Raw genomic sequence first — 25,714 nt, 5'->3', positions numbered from 1 at the left:
TTTTAATTTGCCTCTAATTAATATGTTATCTCTGTAAATACTATTCATTATAATAAGCATTTCAAAGTAGATTAAAAGTGTTAACTGACCAGCATCTTTCCCAAGTACTCAACTCACTGCAGCTTACCAGAAAAGAAGGATTTCCCTGTTTTATTTCATTCACAAATTCAGCAGGCATAGACACATGTATTCCTCATTGCACACAGTAAAAGCAGCATTTAAACTGCAGTAATAAAAAACAGAGAAAATATGACACAGTTTATATGAGGCTGTAAAGAAGCCTCTCATCTATACAGTGTTGCAGTATAATATCCATGCTTCATATACTATGTTATAGGAGAATGTGAGTTAGTTAAAATAGTCTTTATTACCCTCAGTCAAGCCAATTTTTGCAGATCCGTAGCAGAGTGTTTTGTCAACCTTTTTTGTTGTTTCTCAGTTCATTTTCCTAAATAAAATTGCTTGGATATTTTCCTTTGTTAAGCAGTTCAGCACAAGAATGCAGAGTCTCAGTTAGAGGACATATGTATTTATTTTGGTCTTCCTGCTTTGGTCCCTGCTTTTCTTGCTGAATGCTGCACATTGTTCTTTGCATTTATGCAAAAGCTCCCCCTTGCTCTCCTGGTGTGACAGGAGAGTGTCCAGTAGTAGAAATGGTTCAGTTTGGTGCACTGGAGTGATTGATAAAGATTTCTGGGAGCTTCAAACAGAATCTCTTCAATATGAAGTGTGTCAGCTGCTGTAGCATTTAGAACTTCCCTTCAGAGTGAACTGTCTGTTCTAATGAAGTTAGATTTGATGCAACCAAGTCATACTTGGTACCAGAGCTGGATCATGTTCACACTAGATTTAATTCCATTGCATTAGTAGTAATCCAGCTAGGGCACAGAGAAAACTCTCTCAGAGTTACATTGATGGAATGAGAGGAGTATAAATAAGCCACACAACAGTGCACAAATGTCCAGGTAGCTGTATTTGACATCACAGCATTTTGTATGAATGTGGAATCAGAAGAAAAATAATATCATCTATTTTCAATGCTACACCACACAGAATGATTTAAGGATTAGTCCCTCTTAATTGTTAACCTCTAAAAATATACAGGAATTCAGAATAATGATTCCTTTCTTTCTGAATTCCTGAAACGTATTTCAGATGTTTATATATTTTCATAAATATGTGTATGTTATTTTATATGTGATATATTTATATCACTTTTCCTATTCCAGATTTGTGTAGGAGTTGATGTTTGTTTTGTTCAAAAGCTTGATAGATGATTTTGGATAGCAAAATTTTGAAAATGACAAAGAATGACATTTCTGAAAATTAGATTAGAACAAGGATGTGGATCTGTGAAGAACTGACTGGACTCTAAAATGAAATTACAATGATTGACATCTTATGAACATTGAGGGAAATGTCTCAGTTTCTGGTGATTTAAAGGTGACCCACGTTACCAGAAATTTAAGGGCAAGTGAGGAATACAACATGAGGCTGTTGTATGTGGAAATCTTGTTACCTGTGTGAGTTTGTGAAATCCTCCCCTTGCAAATAATATCCAAGCAATTCAATTCCCATCCTCCTGCCAATTTTCAGGCACACCAATTTTTGTGACCACACCCAAACAGCTCTGGTATGGCTTTGGGATTCCCACTGGAGCTGTGCACAAATTCTCACTGACAAACACCCATGGGGATCACCTGCAGCCACAGAGCTGGGCAGATTTGCTAAAATCATTATGTTCCTGTAAATTGTCACAGTGTAATTTCATGGATCTGGTTTTCATACACCACAGCACTTTACAGTTCAGGTACTTTTCCAATATAGAAATTGATTGCATAATTTAGTAGTTTGGCTGGGAAAGAACCTGAAGAGTGCCCGAGAGGTTTAAATGAATACCTGAATCATATCTGTGGGACTGCATCCTACACCTCACAATAGTGCATTGTTCAGCAGAGCAGAATGGAGTTGTAGGCATGTGTGCAGTCAAAAGACTGAATCAAAATGCTTGAACACACTTTAAAATCTTTTGTATACAACATCTGTAATGGTGATTACAGAAAATGTGAGATGTAAACTGATGCAAATTATTGATGCCATTTAAAATACTTCTAAAAAACAAATACTGTGAAAGGTATTGTAGACCTTTCAGATTCATGCAGAATAATAAAGCTTTGTGATACTATCATAATATGGGCACAAGATGAGCAGAAGGGTTCTTACATGAAATTAAATTATTACAAAAGTGAAAATTAGGAGTCTGGAATTTCAGAGTCTTAATTCATTTGGCATTGCATGAAATACTTTCCTTGATCACATGAATTTCAGGATTTTACACTCTGTTGTGTTGCAGTGAATGTCATGGTTTAGGAACTCTTCCCTTAGAAGGGTACTCTAGAATTAATTTAAGCTGCTCTTGTAGCATTTTAGTATTTGAGTCTTATATGGAGTGGAGTACTTACATTTTGCACTCAGACTCCTTTTCCAAATCTATCTTTGGAGACATTTTCTTGTTGGCCTTTCTCACCAAATTTCTCCCTTTTCCGATTATCCTAGGAAGACCTCATGCAGGTCAACCTGTTTATGTCAGTTCTGGAGGGGGTCACAGAGGGGTGAAAGCTTTAGGCTGTATCTGTACTGGGAGAACTGTAATACAGAAATACGGGAATATCCTTTGTGCAGGGCCTTCCACTCTAAGTGTGGATACACCAGCAGCTTCAGGAGGCAGTCCACCCAAAACCTAATGGTGTTACAAACATCCTCAAGAAAAGCATGATTTTCTCAGTGTGGATAATAGTATTTCCACAGGAGTTTGTATTTGTAAATCTCCATCTCTTTTCCTGTGAATTACTTAATTCCTACTGACATCTTGTTGGTAAAAATGAAGGTGGAGAAGTTTCCACCACTCTCAAGCCAACAGTTTCAGTAATGGGAATGTGCTGTAATATTAAAATGCTGTAATGGAGCTGGGAAACAGAATGCCTCTTTCAGAGCTTTCTTAGTTTGGAGGAATTTTGTCCCATCCTTAAAGGCAAGAGTGCAGCTGGAAATCACGATCTAGCCATAAATAATTCTATTATATTGCTTATTTGGTGGCATTTACTTGGAAGGAGGTTGCTTCTTTTCCTTACACTAAAGCAGATTTGTTCTCTGGGGTTGAAGGGGGTCAAAAATCCTCCATGTGCTGAAGCTGTAAAGAAAGTCTGTAGGGAATTGAGTCAGCACCCAACAGTTTGGCTGCCTTAACTCAAAGCTCTCACCAATTGCTCAAAGTCAACATAAACATTCCCTGATTTCACTGATGTTCCATATCCTCCCTGTCCTTCACAGGCTGGATTGCCACCAACTAGGACAGAAAATTTGACTTTGAGACCTTCACCATTATACCCAGTATCAGTGTAGCTGGCAGGTGACCTCAGGAAAAGTCAGTGGAAGTTGTGTTTTTTTTCCACAGCACTGGTGATTTAACAGTTTTAAACACAGTAACAGGTGGGTTTCCATCTCTTTCTCTGAAAGACTGTTTTGCAGCCCAGAATTCTGGAAAAGGCAGATATTGTATAAGTAAAACATAAAAAAGGCAAGTCCCAGCTTGGTTAGAGGGTTAGACATATGGGAGTTAAAACTGATACCACAGCAAACAGAAGAAGCACCTGGATTTTCTCCTCCACGTTGCACAGAGCTGTCTCCATGCTACTCCAGCATGAGCAAGTCAGGAGTTGCATGGGATCCTTGGCTGTGGGGAATAGTTACAGCATAGTGTTTAGGGATTTCAACAAACAATATGTTTCAATTGCACATTCTGTACTCTTAGAATTTTAAATTTTTGCTTTTAGTTAATATATTACTGTTATTCAGTATCTTTTATATTATTCGGGGTTTTTTCCTTAATGTGTGTATAATATGGGCAAAGTTGTCCACTCAAAGTTTATATCTTGTCCTTCAAGTATGTAAGTTCCCAAATTTTTTAAAAAGTCATTACATAAATAAGTGCAAGTGTAGCATTGGTACATTTCTTTTCGCTCGATCCTGGAAATGTGTAATACAATAAAGAGTTCTTAGAATTTGTTTTTTTGAAGACTTGGCTCAGTGCTTGCAGATGTGTATCTGAGCGTTGTGAAACTGCACAAATTACATCACTGAATTGCTAAGTTCAAAAGAGCAACTCTTGCATTTTACATTGTTGTACAGTATCTGTGCATAGACCAAATGGTTAAAAAAATAATATTCTGATAATGTGAGCTATGAGCAAAGGAATAGAATATGCTCTTTCCATTCTGGCCAGGATGAAGGGAAAGGCCCAGGTGAGGTTTGCTGAAGTGGATGTGACATGTTTAAAATTACCTCAAAATTCCAGCACTTTCCTAAAGCAGGACAACTATGCACAGTCTCTCCTTCTTCTGACTATTTAAAAGCACATTTTTTCAAAATGATTTACAAAATAAATGAACAAGCAAATGTAATCATTCATTCTCTTTTTGTTTGATCAGTGTTATGTTATCCTTTATTAACTCTAATTGTGATAGGTAATTCTTTGCACATGTTCATTCCTTGGTTACAGCAGAGTAAAAATAGCTGTATAACAAGGTTGAACCCGGCCAGTACCAAATAGCCCTATAAATTTAAATTAGTGCAAACATGACTCACCTCTAGATGGTTGCATCTTTGCTGAGTCTGCAGTGATCCAAGTAGATAATTCATGTCAACTGCTTTGCTTGGTTTTAGGAACCATGAAAATTAATGGCCCATATAAGAAATACTGATCTCCCAGGGCAAATGTCCTCTCCTGTTCCCTGTATTCTCACACACGTGCAACACGCCAATCACGCAAAAGGGAGACTTTGCAGAATGATCTTTTTCTCTTTGCTTTGCAGGCCTCAGTACGGTGGGAAGTTCTGCCAAGGTTCCAGCCGTGTGTACCAGCTCTGCAATAAGCAGCCTTGCCCAGCAGGCAGCCTGGACTTCCGAGCCCTGCAGTGTGCAGAGTACAACAGCAAACCCTTCCGGGGCTGGTTCTACAAGTGGAAGCCCTACACCAAAGTGGAAGGTGAGCGTGGCCCTGCTCCCAGGGACACGGAGCTCTGGGCGCCGATTCACCCGTGTGCTCCGGGTGAGCATCACCCCCGTGAGCACACACAGGCTCCCGGGTCTGCCTGAGGTGTGTTTGCTCTCTGGCAGAGCTGGAGCCAGGCTGCTGTGTGATCCTGCCTGCAGGGACATGCAGGAAGGATTTGGGCTGGGAATTCGAGTCCTTGTCCTCACCGTGACTCCCGGCTCTTGCCACCCTCCTCTCTCTTATTTTATATTTCATATTGCTTAGTCTGAAACCCAAGCAAAACAATTTCCATGGAATTTTCAGCATGGGAAAAGTAAGCTTCCACAATAACACTACCAGAATCTTCCTTCTTTTGGAATGTTCTCAGATTTCAAAATGTAACAGTAAATCAACCTTTTGACTTTTCTGCTGCTACGGTCCCATGAGAAGTGGAAATGCAAACAATGTACTCTCATACATTTTTAAAAGTCATCTTTTACTAAGAGATCCTTATCAAGTTCAGGTCTCAATAACTATTTCTGTTATTTTGCACAAGCAAGTTTATTTTTACTTTATGCATCTTAATTTTGCAAATATTTTGAATCAGTATTCACTTTTATCAGCTAAAACAAATATTTTCTCCCGTTTGAAAGCACTACTTGAATAAAAGTGTCTGAATTTTCTCACGTCATAGCTGCTTTGTTTAGCACATGAACAAATTTGGTTCTGATGACAATGTATATAATTAAATATATACATGCACATTCATTCATTGCATGATTATATTTCCTCCAAATGTCCTTGTGGACATTTTCATGGGTATTTAAAAATATCCTAACAGGCCAGTGAACAGAGGAAAGAGGTTTCACAGCGTGTAGCAGTGGATGTGTATAACATCTTGTTTAATAGAAATTAAGGTGGCCTACACTGGTTTTAATGGGAGGAGCTGTGTTTAGTAAAAGAGGCTTAAAATTAGGGACAAGGGGCGTAATTGTTGAAAGCAAGACGAAAGCAAGATGTGTCCAAGTTGAAAATGCCCATCCCTCCTCTCAGCTGCTTTGTAAAAGCTCTGCCAAGATCTACTTTTGCCATCCTGGAAACATGATCTGGTTTTCAAAACTGCCACAGATTCTTTGCCTCTGTAGAAGGGACTACTGGAAATCCAGCTACTGATTTAACAATAAAAGGATTCACTTTTGAATCCAATTTCATGTTCTTAAAAACTTTTTTATTTGTTGCACATCAATTTGTATTAAAACTCTGCATTTCAGCAGTTGTGATAATATTTATAATTTCATTATTGGTTTTGTCTGTGCAGAATTCATCAGCCCTTTATAAGCATAACACACTACCCGTGGGTAAGGAGAAATTTGACAATGGTTGGGATATGTTGGAGGAAAAATACTTTTGTTAGGGGGAAGTCTGGTTGCAGTTCTAGCTTTCAGCTGAACTGGTCATTTGTGCCATGTTATCTCTTCCCAAATTTTAAACAAACTTCAGATATAATTACTGCAGTCTCCCATTTATCTTAATAAAAATGAAATTTGAGCCTGTGATGCAGTGGAACTGAAAGCAGGAGGCAGCAGCAGGGCTAAGGCAATGCTTTTACACTGAGGTTGAATTCTTAATTCTTTGTGTGGACAAGCAAACTCATGTGTGCTTTTAAAAAAGCACAATATAAAGTACTTCATTTAGCTGTATTTCTATTTAGCTACATCTGGTGTCCTAAGTTGTCATCATGCACAGTTCATCCTGGTAGCTTATCTTCTAGAATACAGGAAGAAACAAGAGCTAAGATGCTTTTTATCTCTTTAACAGAGCAGGTCTGCTAATGCTTCCTTGTCTTTTTTTTTTGTTTGTTTGTTTGTTTGTTTTCTCCCCAGAGCAAGACAGATGTAAATTGTATTGCACAGCTGAAGACTTTGACTTTTTCTTTGCAATGTCCAGCAAAGTGAAGGATGGAACTCTGTGTTCTCCAAATAACTATGATGTTTGTATTGATGGAATATGTGAAGTAAGATAAAATTAAGTTCCTTACAATCCTAATGTCTATCTTTTCTTTATTAGTGGGCAATTGACTCCTTTAGGGAAAATGCAGCTGTTTCTTCAAATTCCCTTTTGTCTAAGTCCTTCACTTGTGCCTTTTGGTTGCAGCAAGTAGGGTGTGATCATGGACTTGGTTCCAAAGCTGTGTTGGATGCTTGTGGAGTTTGTAAAGGAGATAATTCAACGTGCAAGTTCTTTAAAGGCCAATACTTGACCCAGCACAAAGCTAATGGTAAGGAAAACTGTTCCCCATGACCATCAACTCACTGCTCTGCTGTGTCCCCATGCAATATATATGACTTCTTACTCATTCAGGCAGTGGCTGAGGGTCCAGATGTGAGCAGAAAATCACAGGGAGAGTGAGATGAGAGTTCACATTTCTCCTGTTTCTTGGTAACAAGAAGGCTGTGAGCATAAGTCTTCATCGGTTAAACAATTCTCTTGTTTCTTAAGCCACATTTTCCCTTTACACATGTGAACTTCCTCTTAAAAGAGATTTTAGGATTCAGGCAAGTGAAAAAATAGCTGTCAGCAGCTCTGACTGGGATGACTGTGGAACATATAAAACAGCATAATGCCAAACATGACAGTATTTCCATGTCCATTTTCAAATTAAGTAGTTTGGAAGCTGTTTCAGTAGAAGATCCAGGCACTGGGAGGTGGACTTTTCCTTAGTGGACTGTCACAGGCTTCTTGGGAAATAATCTCACCATGCTGCAGTTTTTCAGGCATAAAACGCAGATAAGATTTCAGTATGCACAGGGGTATTTTGAGCATCTCTTTGCTGTTGGTCATAAGACATGTCCTTACTGCAGTAATATAGGCCAGGAAATTGTCCAGGATGTAGTAATGCAACCCTGGCTGGCAGCAGGGAGATCCTCTGCTATCCAGGGCTTTGTGAAGACTCTGCATCCCAGTGCACCTCACCTCACAGCCCTTGTGCTTGGCAGTAGCACCTTCCAACCACTGTAGGGAACTACAGGAGAAGCTACAGTGGAGCCACCATTAGTGTGTTCTGAATTTTTCTAAGGTGAACTTGCTTTTTCTTGCCTTTAATCACAAGGAAAAATTTCAGGAATTGAAATACCTCAGAGTTACTCTGATTACAGGCTGCATGGGGCGGGGCGGGGGGGACGTTAAAACCAGAACTGGTTTTTCCTGGTGAAAATGGGCTAACTTGGTGGGTCAGAACAGCTGTGTATCTTCTGAACTGTGCTAATTTTCAAAGTGGCTCATGGAGATGGGCCAGCCCTGTGTGTGCCAGCTGCCGACACGTTGCTGCCTCCTCTCCTCACAGACTACTACGCGGTGGTGACGGTGCCGGCGGGCGCGCGCAGCATCCAGCTGCAGGAGCTGCACATCTCCCCCAGCTACCTGGCCGTGCGCAGCCTGGCCAGCAGGTACTACCTGACAGGAGACTGGACAATCGACTGGCCAGGGAAGTTCCCTTTTGCCGGGACAGTTTTTGATTATCAACGCTCCTTTAACCATCCCGAGAGTCTCTATGCGGCAGGACCCACTAATGAGACGCTGGTCTTTGAAGTAAGCCTGGCTTCTGTTTGTTCTTGCCCTGATGTCCATTACAGAATTGGTAACGACAGCTTCAGCTCTGCACTGGGGCTCTCAGAGAGATTAAAGAATAGTGTTGAGTCATGATAGCATTCAGACTTAATTGTGTGGTCGGTCATGCTAGATTGAAAGGCCTTTCACTACTTTAGCGAGGTCTGAAGTTTACTAAACTGTCACAAATTCAGCAAAAAGGAAGGTGCATAAAACACCCTACAGTATAATTTCTGAGTTGCACAGTGGTGATGGAGATTATGACTGCCTCCCATACATGGCATGTAATAAAATCCAGTAATGTAAAAATTAAAGGAACCATTGTGTCAATGCTCAGTGGTTACAGGTTCAAATAATGCTTCTGAAACTGCAGGTGAGTGGAGCCATTTTCACAGCCACCTTGGAATGCAGTCAAAATACCACACACAGGTTCCTGTAAAATGAATTTCTGTCGGTTCAGTTATTCTATTATATCTGTTTATCTCACAATGAAATTTGTGTCACCTGCTTTGTTTGCCAGATGTCCTGTGTTGAAACTATTGTGAGCAGAAAGGAAACTTGGTACTTACATGGTTAGTTCAAGCCTTACAATTTTGAAATTGGCCTTTGCTACCGCTGTTCTGAGAAAAACCTCTTTCTGCATTAGGTTGCTTAGCTAGATTTTCGTCTAAAATGCATCGGAATATCTGAAGGGCCATTTCTGGCTGAATCATCCAGGGCTTTGCTTCCTGTTAGCTCCATTAGTTTGCCCTTTTTAGCTCTCTTTGGCTTTGTAACTCAGCTGTTCGGTCTGTTTTGGTGAATCCTTCCTTCCCAGTGAGAAGGAAGGATCACCCCCAGCAGGGATTCAGTTGCTTCCCACACCTTCCAGCAGCACTCTGGAACGTGCAGTGCCCCTGGGGAGCATGGCAGTGGGTGCTGTGCCCCCTGGCCATGACAGCATCCTGCTGTCCTTGCCCCCATCCCATATCCCAGGCTCTGGAATCCGCTCCCTCGCCCAGCTTGGGCCTGTTAAACCAAGAAAGAGCAAGCACAGACTGGGACATGAAGTATATTCTTCAAGGGTTATTAAAGCTTTCACAAGTGTCCAGAGGAGTGTGTATTTGGAATACTGAAGAGCTTTGCTGCTCTTCCTGCTGGCTGAGTAATGGACTGAAATGTGTCCTTGGGAACTACTGAAGGCCCTGGAGCATGGGCGTGTTAGACCTCTGTAGAGTGAGCACAAGCTTTAGAACAGGCAGTTTGACACGGGCTAAGGGTTTGTCTTTCCACAAATTGCCATCAGAATTCACAATGCCTTTTGCAACATTTTTCTTCATTGAAGAATTTTCATTTTGGGGGTGTGTGTTCATAGGGATCTTCCTTTAGTCTGATCAGTTTGGTCTACAAGCTACAGACATGCTTCCCTCCCTGCAAACCATCTGCCTTACACCAAAACCACCACACTTACAAATACTATGAAATGTTCAGCTGAACTCCCAGAAATCTTATTTGTCATAAACCAAAGTAGATTTGAGCTCTATTATTATTATTATAGAGCTGAAGTATGAATAATAAATTGCCTGCAGGAAGACTTGGCTGTATATCATGCACATACGTTGCAGAATAAAGATTAAAGAAAAGAAATTAATGCCAAATAACACTTCTATTTTCATCCTTTCAAATTATGCTAAAGATTTTTATTAAGATGTAACATTTAACTGAAGGCTGTTGCTCCTTTCAGAGCTTATTTAAGCTTTCCTTGTATTTTTATTGAAATACCTACACCACTGGCATTGGTAGCTGGGGATGCTAATGGCTAAAAAAGTTATTTGTTCCCCAATTACACATATCTATGAACTGGATTTAAGATTTTTTTTTCCTCTTTAATAGTTTAGGCAAAATTCAGCAAGCTCAATTTTGGTAAAAAAAAAAGCAGAATTTTCTGTTCAGAGATCTGCATTATTTATAATTTACCAGTAACTCTAAGAAGCAAAAATGCCAGAAAACTGAAGAAATATGTTTTGAGAAACAAAATTGCTGAATGTCTGCTTGCAGCCATAATAGTGAAACAAATCCTGCTTCAGCTCTAAATACCAGAAACTGATGGTAAGCTGAAAAAAAGGAGTGTTTAAGCATACTACAGTGTAGCTTTGTTTTCATTTTTATCTCACCTATAATTTTCAAGGAAGCACACAAAACAGTCCTGCTTCAATTTTTTATTCAACTACATTAGTTTTATGTAAGATAAGGTTTTCCAGGGTTTGGACCTCAACTTCTTCCTGTAATCTTTAGATATTTAATTTTTTTTTTAAATTAGGCTGTATTCAAAATATATTTAATACTTTTTTTCCTAGATTAAGGCTGTTGTTTTTCTTCCAAAATAATACAGTGTGAGCCCTAGTAAAATGGTGCACTGCAGGTATTGAGGACGTGGATAAATTGTATGTATAATACAGGAGATTTTATTATTCAGGTGTGCTGAAAAATCGAAGGTTTTGCAGCTGTATTTATTGCCATTCACCTATGACTGAATGCCAGATTAACACAGCTCGTGCCCATTTCATTGTGCAGTTAAAATTTTGGTAGAGATTTGGGTGGTGGCTGAAATGGTCCAGGTTTTTGCCTTTGTTTCTGCATGCAAAGCAGGCTGCAGGTATCCAGGAAGCTCAGGCTGTGCACGTCCTCTGAGCAGCATTCCCAGGAGAGGATGGGACCAGACAGGTCTGGCAAGTCTGTGCTCAGGGCAATCACTTCCTTTGAAATGCAGTCATCCTCCAAAATATTTTCTGGAAAGAGACAACTGAAGCATGTATTGAGAGAGCAGAAGGAGATGCAAATAAGAAAAAAATCTTTAAATTTCCCATTGCCTTGCACACCACAAGTTCAGCCTTGCAGTTCTGTGAGATGTGGTGTATTTATATTTCATTGTACAGTGTGTTCCTTTGCATCTGCTTTTCTGTCAGGCTTTTCAAGAGCTCAGCTGAGCACGTTTCACTTCATCAGACATTGCAGTCCTCAACACTATTCAAAAATTGGTGAGAGAACAGAACAAGATATAGAGTGCTCTTCTTATTTACCCTAGAATTTCACCAAACCCTCCCCTCCATATCTATACTTCTATATATTATAGATATGTAATTATGGGTGTGAATCATACAAAAAAAGACAGAGTAGTGACTCTGTAATTTAACTGGGTTGTGGGAGAAAAAGTACAAACTGCAGTGGCCAAATATTTTCTGAAGAGAACATTGTGAGATGAATGTGGAATTAATATGCATGACCAGTATTTCCTGAGCACAACTGCTGGAAGGGTGAATGCACCATGAGGTTTTAGGATTCATCAGGATCCCTTCTGGATTGTTCAGGAATTGATTTCACAGAGAGGGGGAAGGGAAAACCCAGTAAACTGATGTCCTTCAGAATTTGTGTATCAGTGTCCTTCTGAAGTTAACATTACTGATATTTTTGGTGATTATGGGTTTTCAAAAGCCAGTAAAGCTGAAATGAAAAATATTCATAGATTCAGAAGACAGTCGTTGAAATGGCCCAGTTTAGATTACATGAAATAATGGTCAGTGGTCAGAGGTATAAAAATAAGGTAGATGCTAACCTAGGATGAGAAATTGATACCAGCTTTTTAAAATCTAGTTTTTGTAGCACATTTGTCTCATCTTAAACAGAAATTTTATTTTATTTTTTTAATGTAGCTGAGCTCCTTCAGCTCGTTTATCTGTTATGTAGACCTAGATAATCCAAGGTCAGTTATTCCTCTTTAAAGACCTTTTCAATGTTTTTATGTTAACTGAAAGATATTTAACTTGAGGAGAAACATTCAGTATATTTATCATTAATTATCCAGCTTTGCAAACAAGGGCTGTCAGTGGGCACCACCAGCTGCTGAAAATCCTTTGGAGAAGGAAAGCTCCCACAGGGCTCTGTCACCTGTGGGGCTCACTGGGGACATTCATTTGGTGAAATATTCAGTCACCCTCCACGATTCAAATACTGAAAAAGATTCTGAAAGGGCACAAGAAAACAAGACTTTATGTGGGCATGAAAAAGGCTGCATGGCCAGGGATTGAGGAACTAATTTAAAAACATGATAGTTTTGTAATTTTTTGTTCCATTCTATCAATAAGCAGATGAAGGAAGAATTGACTGGTTTGAGAAGTCAAATACAATTGGAGAAAGCAAAGTTTTCCAGGATGAGGCAGGATGAGAATCCTCCCTGAAGTTTACCTCCAACTTGGTGAAACATTAAATCAAGAAATTGTGACATCTTTGTGAAATAAAGAGAGTTTATTTTAACATCAATAAGTAACAGATGGAAAGGATGCTTTGTAAAGAGGCAGACATTGACAGGAAGAGAAGGTGAATGGAGCTTCAAGGCAGGAATACATCTAATTAAATCCAGTAAATCACTTCCTCTTTATCAATAGGGGAAAACAGGAGAAGGGAGACCAGGTGGAATGGCTTTGCTGATGATGTAGCTGCCACTGGGAGAAAGCCAAGTTGCAGTTATAAAGGATTACATTTATTATTAGCTACTAGATGATAAATTTGTACTGATTTCCCCTGAAGAGAAAGTAGGCTAAAGAGACCTAAGATGTACTTATAAGATACAGATGTTGACTCAATACAATGGATAAAAGGGTTCTCCTGTAGTGAGGAGAGATTAGCTGGACAGCATCCCTGAAGGTTGTACATTTAGCATGTGAACAGTGAAAAAAATGGAGCATAATAACAATGGAAGATAAATTTGAAACAGCTGAAGTAGAAATGAGATCATATAGGACCCTTTAAAGGATACTTCTTTTTTTTTTTTTTTTCTTTTAATGACCTTAGTGGACTTGAAAAACAGTAGTTTGTCATAAGCTTTTAGTTAGGACTGTGTTTAAAGTAATTTTAGAAGTACTGAAGAGATAAAACCCCTTTTGTTTTAAGGTTTGGCTTAAGTACCCAGTGGGTAATTCTTCCTTTACTGCTTTCCAAACAGGTGTTCTCCCACTTTCCTTTGAAGCCCTGGTTCTGCCACTGTCAAGGATCCCATCCAATTACTGCCCATTGAGGACAACAAACTAGTTTTAAACACTTTTCCACCAGAACCATATATGCTGCATGCTTAAATATACCAGAATAAATTCAAAGAAATCCATGGAATTAACCTTGTTGAGCAGAGAAATCAGAATGTGTCTAAGGACATTGGATGTTACAATATTTATTAAACAGCATGTAGATCCCCAGGGGATGAGAACTGCAGGTCTCAAGCAGAGCACAGCCAGGCACGTGTCCTCACACAGACTTCTCTGTCTGCCCTCCCTGCAGACTTGTACATCCCCCTAAAGAAATTACCCAAGGCCTCCAAAGCATGGGAATGACCCAGGACGTGTAGATGATGTTTGCAATGTAGATGCAGCTTGAGGATGCAGATCAAAGGCACTGCGGATGCTGGGATTCAGAGTTTGGGCTCTTGCCCATTTTGTGAATTGGGCATATGCACATGAAAATAGTCCTTTTTACCTGTATTTTTTTCCTCTGTGCTCAGCTTCTCTCTGTAAGTGATTTGTAAATGTCTTAGTCCTCACAGAGTCTTCAGCCTGCTACAAGCCAGGCATTAGTATCCTTTCCTATACATGGAAAAAAACATTGTGGAAGGAATAGGAACTTAGCTTGTATCAATTTATCTCTCTTAATTCAGTGTGCTGCAAGTAACTTTACATGCACATCTTACAATAAAAAAATACTGGAAAGCACCAAGTCAATCATAGCAAAGCATTGTTAATAGACTCTTTAAAAATCTGACCTGCAAAATAGAGTATTATGTTGGAAATTTAGGACGGCCACGAGAAAAAAAAATCTCAAACAAAGGAGCAGATGCACAGCTAGTGTAGAGAATGTATTGGTTTAGCTTTCACATCAAAATTAGCAGCAAAAGGAAAAGGTTCTTTTCTCAGGAGAGTTGAATTTATCCATTGTTTTAACATTTTGTGCCGTAAGCTAAAGGCACGGTTCCTTTCATTCGGAATAGATCCAGCAGATTCCAGCCCCAGAGCCTGTGGTTTTCCAGCTCAAGAAGCTGTAAATTTTATAACTCTGCGCCCTGCGGTCAGAGCTGCTGAGTGCTGTGTCTGAAGTCAGGTGGTTGGTGTGTTAAAGGTAGACATTAAACAGTTCTGTTGAGGAACTGGAAATGTTTAAGGAGGTTGTTTGCCAGCTGTAAATTTGGGAGCAAATGCCAGTTGGCTGAAAAGATGCTGGAATGCATCCAGTTAAGTAGACTAGTGCTGGAGGTCTTTCCAAATTTGTAGGTCTGATAACTTGGCTGAATATGCAGACTTCAGTTATTGGGTTGTTAAGAAGGGGCTTTATAATGAATGTTTGAAAATACGATAGAAAACTTTTTATATGCTCGTTACTTTGGCAAAATTGCAACTTTGCAATAGTATTGCATTCCTGATGAAAACTCAGTCAGACGTTATACACCATGTACTATTTTTCAGCTGAGCACCAGGGACTTCAAAGCATATGTTTTTCTGTGCCTGCAATATTCTTGTCTCCAATACTGCTCTGTAGTTTGATTTTGCCCTTTTCCTGCATGGCTGGGATGATGCAGGAGGAGAGACAGTGATGCTGCTCCTGCTTGGTAACCATTCCCTCTCCTTGCCTGCTGGGTGGGAAGGGGTCTGGCTTTGGCTTCTGGCCAGGAAATGGAGAGGAAGTTCCCTTCTCCTGCCTGTTAGAATTGTGGCTACTTCCCAGCGTGCGAGGAGGGGCTGTAGCCCAAGGTCTTAAAATGAGTATGGCGCAGTTTGCCTGGGGTGCAGGACTTACCCCCAGGCACCCAGCCGGCTGCGAGCTCCTTGCACCGTGGTGTGGCTGTTCTCTGGAGGGATGGATTCTCAAGGGCTTGTTCTCACTCGTCCCCGACCATCCCCTTCACTCTGCTAAAGCACCAGCAGAGTGTTGCTCTAACAGGAGTAACACTGCCACTCTTACCTTCTCATCCTCCCCCTTTCCTGTTCTGAACTCTGTGTTCAGAATGCATTCCATCTGTTCCTTGCCTCCACTGTCACAAAGAGCACTTTCAGAAAACAAATGTTCGGTCTAATACTTCAAGATATTTTTATTAGAAAAGTTTTAAACTTTGCTGCTTTTTGGCCACTGGCACAGCACAGTTTTATGACAGTTGTCAGAGTCAAATGAGATGAGGACTAACCCTTACACGAGGTTTTGTGGTATGGACAAAACCTCCTCCTCCTTTGACAAAACTTATTAAAAGGCCAGACAGAATTTCAGCCTCTGCTCTTGAAGGAACACAGAGCACCTTCTGAAATGGGAGAAAGTGTTTCTGGCTGCCTAAGATGCCGAGATCTGTGCTAATACCTTAGACTTGGAGGATGAGTAAATGTAAATTAAAATATTTTGAGGTCTGGTCTGTAAGAAGAAGCAGGGAAGGCATTGTTCTAAATGAAGAACGGTATTAGAGGGCTCAGTTCTTACTACAGTTAACACACTGCATTTTTTTCTGAAACACATGTTCTGAAGCTTTATGCTTCAGATATTTGTCTCAATTTGTCCTTGGGAGAAGAGTAGAGTGAGCACATTGTTACAACCTGTTTTATCTGTAATGCCAGTGGACTTGGAGTTCAATATTCAAACTCTAGAGCAGCTGTTTTAACAGCTGGAATTTTTGCTGTCAGCAGTCTGATAGATTTGTGAAAATAAAAATGTTTGGCAAAATTGCAACTTTGCAATAGTATTGCATTCCTGATGAAAACTCGGTTAAGCATTATACATCCTGTAGTATTTTTCAGAAGAGAAAATCAACCCCTTCGTCTGAAGGGGCTGTTAAATCTTATCACATTTATATCAGATACTGATGAATAACCAAGGGAAAAAGAAAAATCCCCAAGAAGAAGTTACACTGGGAATTGTTTGGATGGAGTACAGCAGCCAGGGTGCAGAAGCACACCCTGAGGAAGGAGCCTGGAGTGAAACACAGAAGCTTTGTGAGATGCTCATTAGTGAGCCCCATGTGCTGGGAGCCCTGGACACTGTGGAGGCTTCCTGGGGAGCCAGTAAGAGACCCTGAGGTCTGGGGTGCATCTGTGCAGGGCAGAGAGGAGTTGCACAGCAGACTCAGTTCTCATGTTTCCTAATTCCAGAGTATTCCATTTTCATCCTGTTCTTGTAAAATAATTGTGATGTATACTTGCATCTATAACTCATCCCTAAAGCAGAGCTGGTAATCCTATTTCTACCAAGAATTTTCATTCAAAATAGAGGTCAGTAATCACTCTCGGATCTATTTCTTCCATAACCTCACTGTTATTCTAAAGTGCTCATGAATTAAGCTTGGATGGCTGAAAAAATTCACATGAAATACTGGATTTACCTGTGCTTAAAAGAGTTTCTAATATGAATCCTCCCAGGAGAAGGCACATACTCTTCAATTCATTTGGAAGTATTTGCCTTTTGCAGCCCTAATTGTTGTTCTCTCAGTTTGGATCGTTATTGAGGTTCCCTGACTGAAATAAAATCTTTGGCTACTAAGAATAGAAATTATAGCATTCATTTTTTCTTTCTTCTAGAAAAGCAAACACTGTGCAGTCCAGATCCTTCATGTGTTCAACATTATTGAGCTGCAGGTCATGTAAATTTGGTCTGAATTTTCACTGTCATGGGCAATTTCTGTGTTCCAATAGGTACATTTTCAGAATACCTTAAAACCCTTGCCTACATTTCAAAATGTTATTATATTCCTTGGTCTTAAACAGCATAAATGCAAGTTTGTTGCTATTTTATGAAACCAGTCTCTACAGAGATCAGTTCTACTTGTATGGATTGCTTAAGTTCTCAGGTCAGATATTATGTAGACTTCACTGAGAAGTTATTAATATTTTGAATGGCAATTATTAGACACAGACTTGAATTGTACTTGAAATGCTAATGCTTATCAAAAAAGTCAATTTAGGAACTGAGGTTAACTGCACCTGCTCTTTATGGTACTGTGACAAGATCCATATTGGTGAAGAGTTAAAAGTCATTAGAGCTCTGTAACTGTAAACTCCCACACTGTTTCTACTAAGTGTGGATAGAAATGCACTTTGCTGCCAAAAGTTTCTAAAATAAATTTTGTTAAATAGAAATTTCTCCCCAAATTTAGGTATGTGTCAGATGTTCATGCATCTTGCAGTGATTATAATTCAGTCTTGAAATTAGTACAGTGAATGAAAACTGCAATATAATTCACCACTAAAATAGTGAGAGCTATTATAACCCTTGAGAGCTGGGCTCCCTGAGTTAGATGACAGAGATTGTTATTACAGTCAGTAATCACACTTTCTATAAATTTTCCAACACATTATGCTGAAATAGTGAATAAAATATTCACTATTGGAAAAAAGGATTTTTCCAATCCTTTTTTGCTCTGTAGACACCCAAGGACAGGTTCTCTCCTGCACTGAAACTTTATCAGCTTCAATCACCATGAGAAAAATTGCAGCTGAGGGTCTTACAAACAAAATTTATCACCAAGAGTTTTTTTTACAAGAAAGAGACTTGTGTTTTATAGCCTTGGCCCCAAGAAGTGAGGAAGCCATCTCCAGCCCCACAGCTGTGCTGCTGCTTTGCTCAAGCCTCTGCCAGGAAAGCGTCTGAGTCCTGCTTGGTGGGCAAGGCTTCCTCCTTGCTAGGTGTTGCATGTAGATAAAACCCTAAAAGGGAAACCCTTCTAAGCCATGGCTCAGGCCTGCTGAGTAGAAAAGGACTGTGGGAAAGTGAGAATTAGTGGCTGAATTAGAGGTGGAAAAACAAGTTCTAGAACCATTATGTGTTCACATCATGGCGTATGGGGGTTGGTTGCATTACGTGTGTTATGATTTAAAGCTGTGTAAGTGAGAAAGGCCTGGTTTTTGCAATGAAGCAGCTCTCTTTGCACTGCCTGGGGACCCCGTGCCACTACGGGCCCTCTCGCACAGGCAGCAGGACCAGCCAGGGCTTTGCTTACTGAAGAGAGGAGATGTCTCCCGTCCCCAGCTCCGTGCCAGAGCCGTGTCCTGCAGTGCCCAGGCAGATCCAGCCCCTGCAGTGGGCTCCCAGTGGGAGCAGGGGTCACAGGGTGATGTTCTGGGGGGATGCTCCACCTCTGCTCCGGGCAGTGCTGCCGCTCTGACCCAGTCCGGTGCCCTGACGGTCAGGAGGGGACTCTGTTTCTGCACCCTCTCTTACAGACCTGCAGGTGTTTGTCAGGCAATGATTTGCTGTTTAGGAATTGCTTTGATGGTATCTCCTTTGGGTCTCCTGAAAGTCGTCTCACAAGCATGCTTTGTGTCTGTTTATTTTGTGTGTATCTTGTTAATTCATCTTCCTTCAGACTGACAGAATCCTTTTTTTTATCTCCTCCTCACCTTTTTAAAAAAAAAAAAAAACCCAAATATCCCTCTACAGATCCTGTTACAAGGCAAAAACCCTGGGATTTCTTGGGAATATACATTTGCCAAAAGCAGCATTGAAAACAAGACATCTGTCAGAAAGCACAGCTACTCCTGGGTGACGGTGCAGTCTGAGTGCTCAGCGACCTGTGGTGGTGGTAAGTGACTTTCCCATTGCCAAGCCTCTTCTTTTTCATTTTTTTCAAAGCATCTCAAAGCTTTTCAGCTGCCTTTGATTTTGCAAATATATATTGATACATACAGGGGTTTACACTGAACACCTGGTCCTTATTTGTTTATCTGATAACTTAGAACACAGAGGAAATAACTTGGTATGGCCTTTAGAGTAAAAAACAGTCATGCCAGTGAGTCAGTCTTTTTTGTTTAGGTCAACCCATATGCATATCATATCTTCCTGTTGAAGTAATGTGGAAATTAATTATGCACTTTGATTTCCACAGACACCTATTATTTTTTAATAAATCCTGTATGTTTTGTCAGTGAAAGTAAATCTGGGATGTAAAGAAAGCAAAAAGGCATGTGGGAAGTCTGTAATACCAAAGGATACGACTGGGCACTGAAGGAAATGCTCCTGTACTGGCAAAAATGTTCAGGTGAAATTCAGGAATACCTTGCTGGTGCAGTGTCAAGAATTTCACAGCATCTCAGTAAATGGTTTATGGAAGAAAGATCCACCAGGAGCACTGTAGCCATAAAATATGACAGCTGTATTTTCTTCCTTCCCTTTAAAAGGCTGCAGCATGGATATAAAAATGATGAAAACAGTCTTGTTTCCAATTTTGATTCACTGTGCCCAGTGAACCATGTGTGAGGTGGATGATAGGTCTCAGTTAAAAGATAAATCTATAAATTCACGTAAGGCATTTCTGTAATTGTCCTGCTGCTGACACTTGATTGAGTCTAAGCCACACGTACCTGCACAACTCTGGAGTCTGTAGAGATTCACTGTAAAAATAATGTTTATATATTATTTACAGAATGTATATTTGTAGTTTTCAAGTGTGTGAGGAGGGCTCTAAGCAAGCACTGCTAGTGTCTGCAGGGAATTAGGACTTGGATAATTACTAATTTTTTGCTGGGGGAACAGTCTTCAAATCTCTTTTTTATAGCTAAAATGTTTTATCTGACTTCAGTAGTATCTGTGCTACAGAGAAAGAAATCAATGCTAAAAACATGTTGCCACATAAAACCATATTTTATTTAGTTCAAGTCAGTGGATTTGTAGCAAGGATGAGTTTAGACTCGTTTAGTTAAAATTGTTCCCTACTACTTTTTTCTCTTACATTTCAAATACAGGTTTATTATAGTGTTTTCTTTTCTAATGCTTCCACAGGACACATTACAGCAAAAGCAATTTGTTTGGAAGATCATCATGCACGAGTCAACACCTCCTTCTGTGGCCCAAGGACAAAGCCTTTGATGGAAACAAAACTGTGCAACACAAATCCCTGCCCAGCCTAGTAAGTTCTCTGGGCGCCCGCTGGCTGTGCCCTGTGTCTGGCTGTGCCACGGAGGGAATCCTCTCAGGGGGAGTTGTTTGCCTGCTGGATGAACCCCTGGTGCTCTGTGAAGGGGAGCCAGGAATTGCTGAAGGTGTTCTGCCCAAGGCTCCCAGTGGGGTTTTGGGACTGGTGCCTAAAGCAAAGGCTCCTGAGGGCTCTGTCCCTGTGCTGGGTGACACAGGGCAAATCCAGCTTTCCCAGGGGCTCCTTCTGCCACCTTTCCTCATCTTGAATCACTAAGCCCATTTCCTGAGTAAAGTGCTACTCCCTGTGTGGAAGCTCGGCCCCATGACTCGCATTCCACATATTAGATTAGGCTAAAAGAGTCTTGTGAAGTGTAACTAGTGATCTTTGGACAAAATGTCCCACAGAGTATTGTGATGCCACGAAGAGGACTATCTGAACCAAATGAGCTGTCAGCAAAGCTTCTGGTGCCCACAAAAATATACACCAAATCATTGCCTTTGTGAACAATCTTATTTTCTAAAAGATGTAAGAAAGGCAAGATGCAAAGAAAGACATTGACATATAGATAAGCACTTAGAACCCAGCTGGTCTAAATCAATGTAAAAACCAAGGGAGTTAACACTGATTTATAGTAGCTGAAGCAGGGGTCCTTTGGAAAAAAAAAAAAAAGTTCTGTGCTTATATAATTAAACACAGTGTTACGTGGCTTAGGATAAAATGGATAGATTAAAGGACACAGTGGCCATCTTTCTTCCACTGGTTATTTCACTTTTGGATTCCTGAATTTGCAACCTCAGCATTATTTTAATTTTATATTAAAGATCAGAAAAGCTGTATTATGTTGGACTATATATTTCAGCCTCCAAAACAGGAGATTTTCTAAAGGAATATGTTGAAAGAATTAAGAGTGTTTCAGTCAGTGGGAAGTAAATACACTTGAAGGTGCATTGAAGCAGAAGAAATGGAGGAAGGGTCCAGACCTGGCGTCATCTGCTGGTTTTACTCTGGGATGATAAAAGCAACAGTAAAAGCAGTTGGCTAAGCCTGCTCCCATAGTTTACAAAATATCCCATTTAATGATGTTTAATAGGAAGCATTCCTTATCCCCCCCCAGTCTAGGAGAGGATGGTGGGTCAAAACAAAACGATGCATATGTTCTATAGTGACTTTGGTTTTACTTAAAAATCCATACTTTGCAATATGTTGAACATACTGAAAAATAGCCCAGTAATAGTTTGGAATTTCCTGCAAATTTAAAGAGTACAGCAGAGTACACCAAACCCAAATGCCAAATTACACACTGTGACCACAAAAGGATAGAGATAAGGTTTAAATAATGATACCTTGTGACATGAGAGACCCATATTACTGCTTCAGCAGTTTCTCTAGATTGAGTTTAGCCACATGATTTTCTCAATACCAATTTTAAGTAATCTTTGTAGCCAAACACAATGTTTTCACGTGCAACTTATCTTCTGCCAGGACTATTTTTGTCCAATGAACACAGAAATGTATTGTCTGTGATGTCTGCAGGGTCTGTCTAAGCTCTTTCTGCTTACCTTTGTTTTGATGTGGCATCATTAAAACTCCACCCAAATCAGATTTACTTATATTGACCCCACACAAAATTTCTATTTCTGATAATGGGAGATCCTGATGTATTTTGAACATCCTCTGACATATATTTACCATGACAATGCTGAATATTCATTTTGGCACACAGTGTGATGTTTTCATATTGAAATCACAGCTATTCTATGATTTACTACTTTAAAACAAAATTAATGAGTCAAACCATAAAATGAGTACAAAAAGAAAACATGTAAAAGCCCCAAGCACCTCTAGAGAAAAATAGTTCAACTCACTAATTAATTATTCTTAAAATCCTTAGGATATATTAATGCATGGAGGATCTACATGTAGGACCATGCCTTAAATTAACAGGTTGCCATTCAGCTGAGTGAAACTGTGCCAGGATATCTCTGCTGAGGAATCTGCTCAGAAACTCACAGCATGTAATATTTCCCATAAACCCAAAACTGCCAGACTGCCAACAGGAAAAAAAAGAAAAAGAAAAATTAGGATTAATAAATACCATGGAGGAAACAAAAGAATAACCCAAATACACCAGGCAGAACAGGCAGGGGAAGGAGGTGACAGATGAGATACAAGTGTCTCAGTTTGGGGACATAAAAGAGGCTCCAGACTTGTAATGGGCAGTGAGGAATAATTGCTGCATAAGAACAAAGGCTGATTAGTCTGAGCGGGACCAAACTTCTGTCCCACACAGATAGACACCAGCACTGCACACTGCTGTTGCTGGATTTCAGAGCTGCCAAATCTGGTAATAATTATTTAGTTATTTGAACTAATGAAAGATACTCTTGGATCACAGCCCAGATAATCTTGGAAAATGGAAGTTTACTAGAGGATATTAAAATAGGTTTACTGCCATCTCCTCTATGAAGAGGGGAACTTTCTGGGCAGTTATGGTGAATAAACTCTTAAAATTAACACTTTTGGTCACTCCGCCAATGGCCATTGTCAGAAACATCAAGGCAAACTAATTAGAAGTTGTAAAATGGATTAAAACTCTTTTCTCAGAAGTTTGTAGTTCAACGGCCCAAACATTTATAAATCAGACAAAAAGGAAACTTCTGACATGTTCTGGAATTACATAATGACTGACTTTTCACATTAATAATTCTTTGTCTTTAAATTAGTGCCTTTTACATTTGTCACTACTTTTGGCAGTTCCTGAAGTTGCTAGATACTGAGAGCTGGGATTTCTTCTATTCCCAAAGTAATTTTTCAAAAATAGGCTTTTTATAAATTTTTACAATTAAAACTAGCTTTGTTTTCAGGCAGCTATGAATAGACAGGAAAATGGGATGCTGTGCATCTTTCACACAGGATGAAGAAAGCTTTCTTGTCACTAAAGCTTTATGTAAGCAGCTATTCTAATGGTCACAGGATTGATGCTGTGAGAAACTGTGGAAGCAGGACTGGCCAAGTGGTCAGGTGTGAGAGAAGAATCTTTTCCATGGCATAAATTACTAAAAATTGGTCAAACTATTTAAAAATCTTCAGTTTAATTTCAGTGCTGGATCTTTGAATAAGAGCTCTCAATGAGTAATCATTTAGTCATTCATAATTTCTTCTGCTTTTTCACTTCTGTTTTCCTGTCTGGCTGTGATTATGGTCTTACACTGGAAGCCTTCAAGGACAAAGACACTTGGTTGCATGTTTGCAAAGTGTCCCACAACGCCTGGGGACCCACTCAGAGCTTCAAGAATAGAAATAGTGAGCAGCTCCTGGCATTTCAAAACTGAACTTAGCCCAAGCAATTGTCAATAACCCCTCAGACTTTGTGTCACTTGAGGGACGTGGCGTGTAAACTGCAGTGTCCCCGTGCCTGAGCATGCACTGCCCAACAGCTTGTGCTGGTTAGATTGCCTCTGTTTTATTTAGATTCTGCATCAACTGTCTGCCAGATTTATTAGTCTGAGGATATGTATATCATGGAGTTAGAGAGTCACAGTGTGCTTTGGGTCAGAAGGGACCTTAAAGCTCATCCAGTCCTGCCCCCTGCCTTGGCAGGGACACCTTGCAGTGTCCCAGGCTGCTCCCAGCCCCAGTGTCCAGCCTGGCCTTGGGCACTGCCAGGGATCCAGGGGCAGCCACAGCTGCTCTGGGCACCCTGTGCCTCCCCCACCCTCACAGGGAACTATTCCTTTCATTTTATCTAATCTAAACCTGCCCTCCTTCAGCTTAAAGCCATTCCCCCTTTTCCTTGTGCATTCCCTTGTGAAAAGTGCCCCTCCAGCTCTCTTCCAGGTTTCCCCCAGGGACTGGAGGGACGCACCTAAGTCACCCTGGAGCCTTTGTTTTTCCAAGCTGAACATCCCCAACTCTCTCAGCCTTTCAGAGCCTTTTCATTTCCTCAGGATGTCAGGGACAGGACTGCTGCTTTTAGCAAGCAAGTTCTTTTTGATGAATACCAGGAGGGCCAGTAGGGTTTGACAGAAATGCCAACATTTGTCACCCTGTGTGAGTGGAGTGTATCTCAGCAAAACATGGTCAGTACATACTCGGCTAAATTCTATCTTATCTAATTCTATCTTCCAATTCTATCTTCTAAATATTCCACCTGCCTCAGTAGCAACATCTTTTTCAGTCCCTGTGGAATTCAGGATTCCAGGTCAGATTCATAGGCAAGCTGGTTCTAGTGGATAAAAGCTATAAATAAACAATACTTGTTTTTCTAGTTGAGTGACTTGTATTTCATCCCTAGCAGAAAGTTCCATGCTTTGAAAATAGATCATGTAACTGCAGCTTCTTGATTGCTTGAACAGATACCAGTACACCAGGAGATAGGCTGAGCAGGATCCCTGGATAATTCACATCTGATAGGTGGCTGTTTTTATTGATTTTCTACAGCTAATTGCACTCCTGTGTTTCTAACACACGTCTCCTCCTTTAAGCTGGTCAGCAGGTGAATGGAGCACATGCAGCAAGTCTTGTGGAGGGGGACAGCAAAGTCGTCTCGTTCAGTGTGTCCAGAAAAGGGCTTTCCAGAGAGAGGAGGTGGTGGCCCATTCCCTGTGTCCTGTCAGCACCCCAGCACAGGTGCAAGTGTGCAGCGGTCAGGACTGCCCACCCGAATGGAGCCCTGGCCCGTGGTCTCAGGTAATTTGGAGAAAAACTTACATTTTTGTCTGCTGCCATAATGAAAATACTGCAAAAAATTCTCCCCCAAAAGAACAGAACAGACTTTGTGGAGATCAGTGCCTTGCATGTGGTTTTTTTCTTGAAGATAATACGTAAACCATGTTTATATAAACATGTAAACTAAACATGCATTGTAACCAGCCTTCAGAAGAGCTGGCACACGAGGGCTTGCCAGAAGTGGGCACGTGGTGTTCTTTTAGGTACATACAAACAGAGGGAAAATTCTTTCTGGATTCATAATTTAAGGCTCTAGGACCAACAACCCTCTATGAGATTACTTCCCAAGCAGTATTGACTTCTCTTAGAGATAGCAGGCAGTCAAGGAATGAAGAAATATTTGGGGTTAGAGTTGCATATGAATGCACATGTGTATATGGATTGTGGATTGATAAATTAGTGATTTACACATTGACCACTCACTTCTGTGCTTTTGTCTTTGT

The 25,714-nt window shown here is 40.3% G+C and overlaps 1 protein-coding gene across 4 annotated transcripts in view; it reads left to right on the top strand.

Moving 5' to 3' along the window:
- ADAMTS18 (ADAM metallopeptidase with thrombospondin type 1 motif 18) overlaps nucleotides 1-25,714 on the top strand; it is a 78,221-nt gene that overhangs the window by 43,021 nt on the left and 9,486 nt on the right. For all 4 annotated transcript variants that reach the window (XM_041468655.1, XM_041468654.1, XM_041468656.1 and 1 more), the window contains 7 exons: nucleotides 4,872-5,044; nucleotides 6,916-7,046; nucleotides 7,187-7,310; nucleotides 8,376-8,620; nucleotides 19,070-19,211; nucleotides 20,408-20,534; nucleotides 25,028-25,232. In XM_041468655.1, coding sequence (XP_041324589.1) covers nucleotides 4,872-5,044; nucleotides 6,916-7,046; nucleotides 7,187-7,310; nucleotides 8,376-8,620; nucleotides 19,070-19,211; nucleotides 20,408-20,534; nucleotides 25,028-25,232 — 1,147 coding nt within the window. The remainder of the gene's footprint in view (nucleotides 1-4,871; nucleotides 5,045-6,915; nucleotides 7,047-7,186; nucleotides 7,311-8,375; nucleotides 8,621-19,069; nucleotides 19,212-20,407; nucleotides 20,535-25,027; nucleotides 25,233-25,714) is intronic.

The sequence above is a fragment of the Pyrgilauda ruficollis genome, unplaced genomic scaffold, assembly GCF_017590135.1.
Source record: "Pyrgilauda ruficollis isolate IOZ18807 unplaced genomic scaffold, ASM1759013v1 scaffold223, whole genome shotgun sequence".
NCBI lineage: Eukaryota > Metazoa > Chordata > Aves > Passeriformes > Passeridae > Pyrgilauda > Pyrgilauda ruficollis.
Note: the sequence above shows the minus strand (reverse complement) of the source record. Positions and strands in the feature narration are given on the sequence as shown.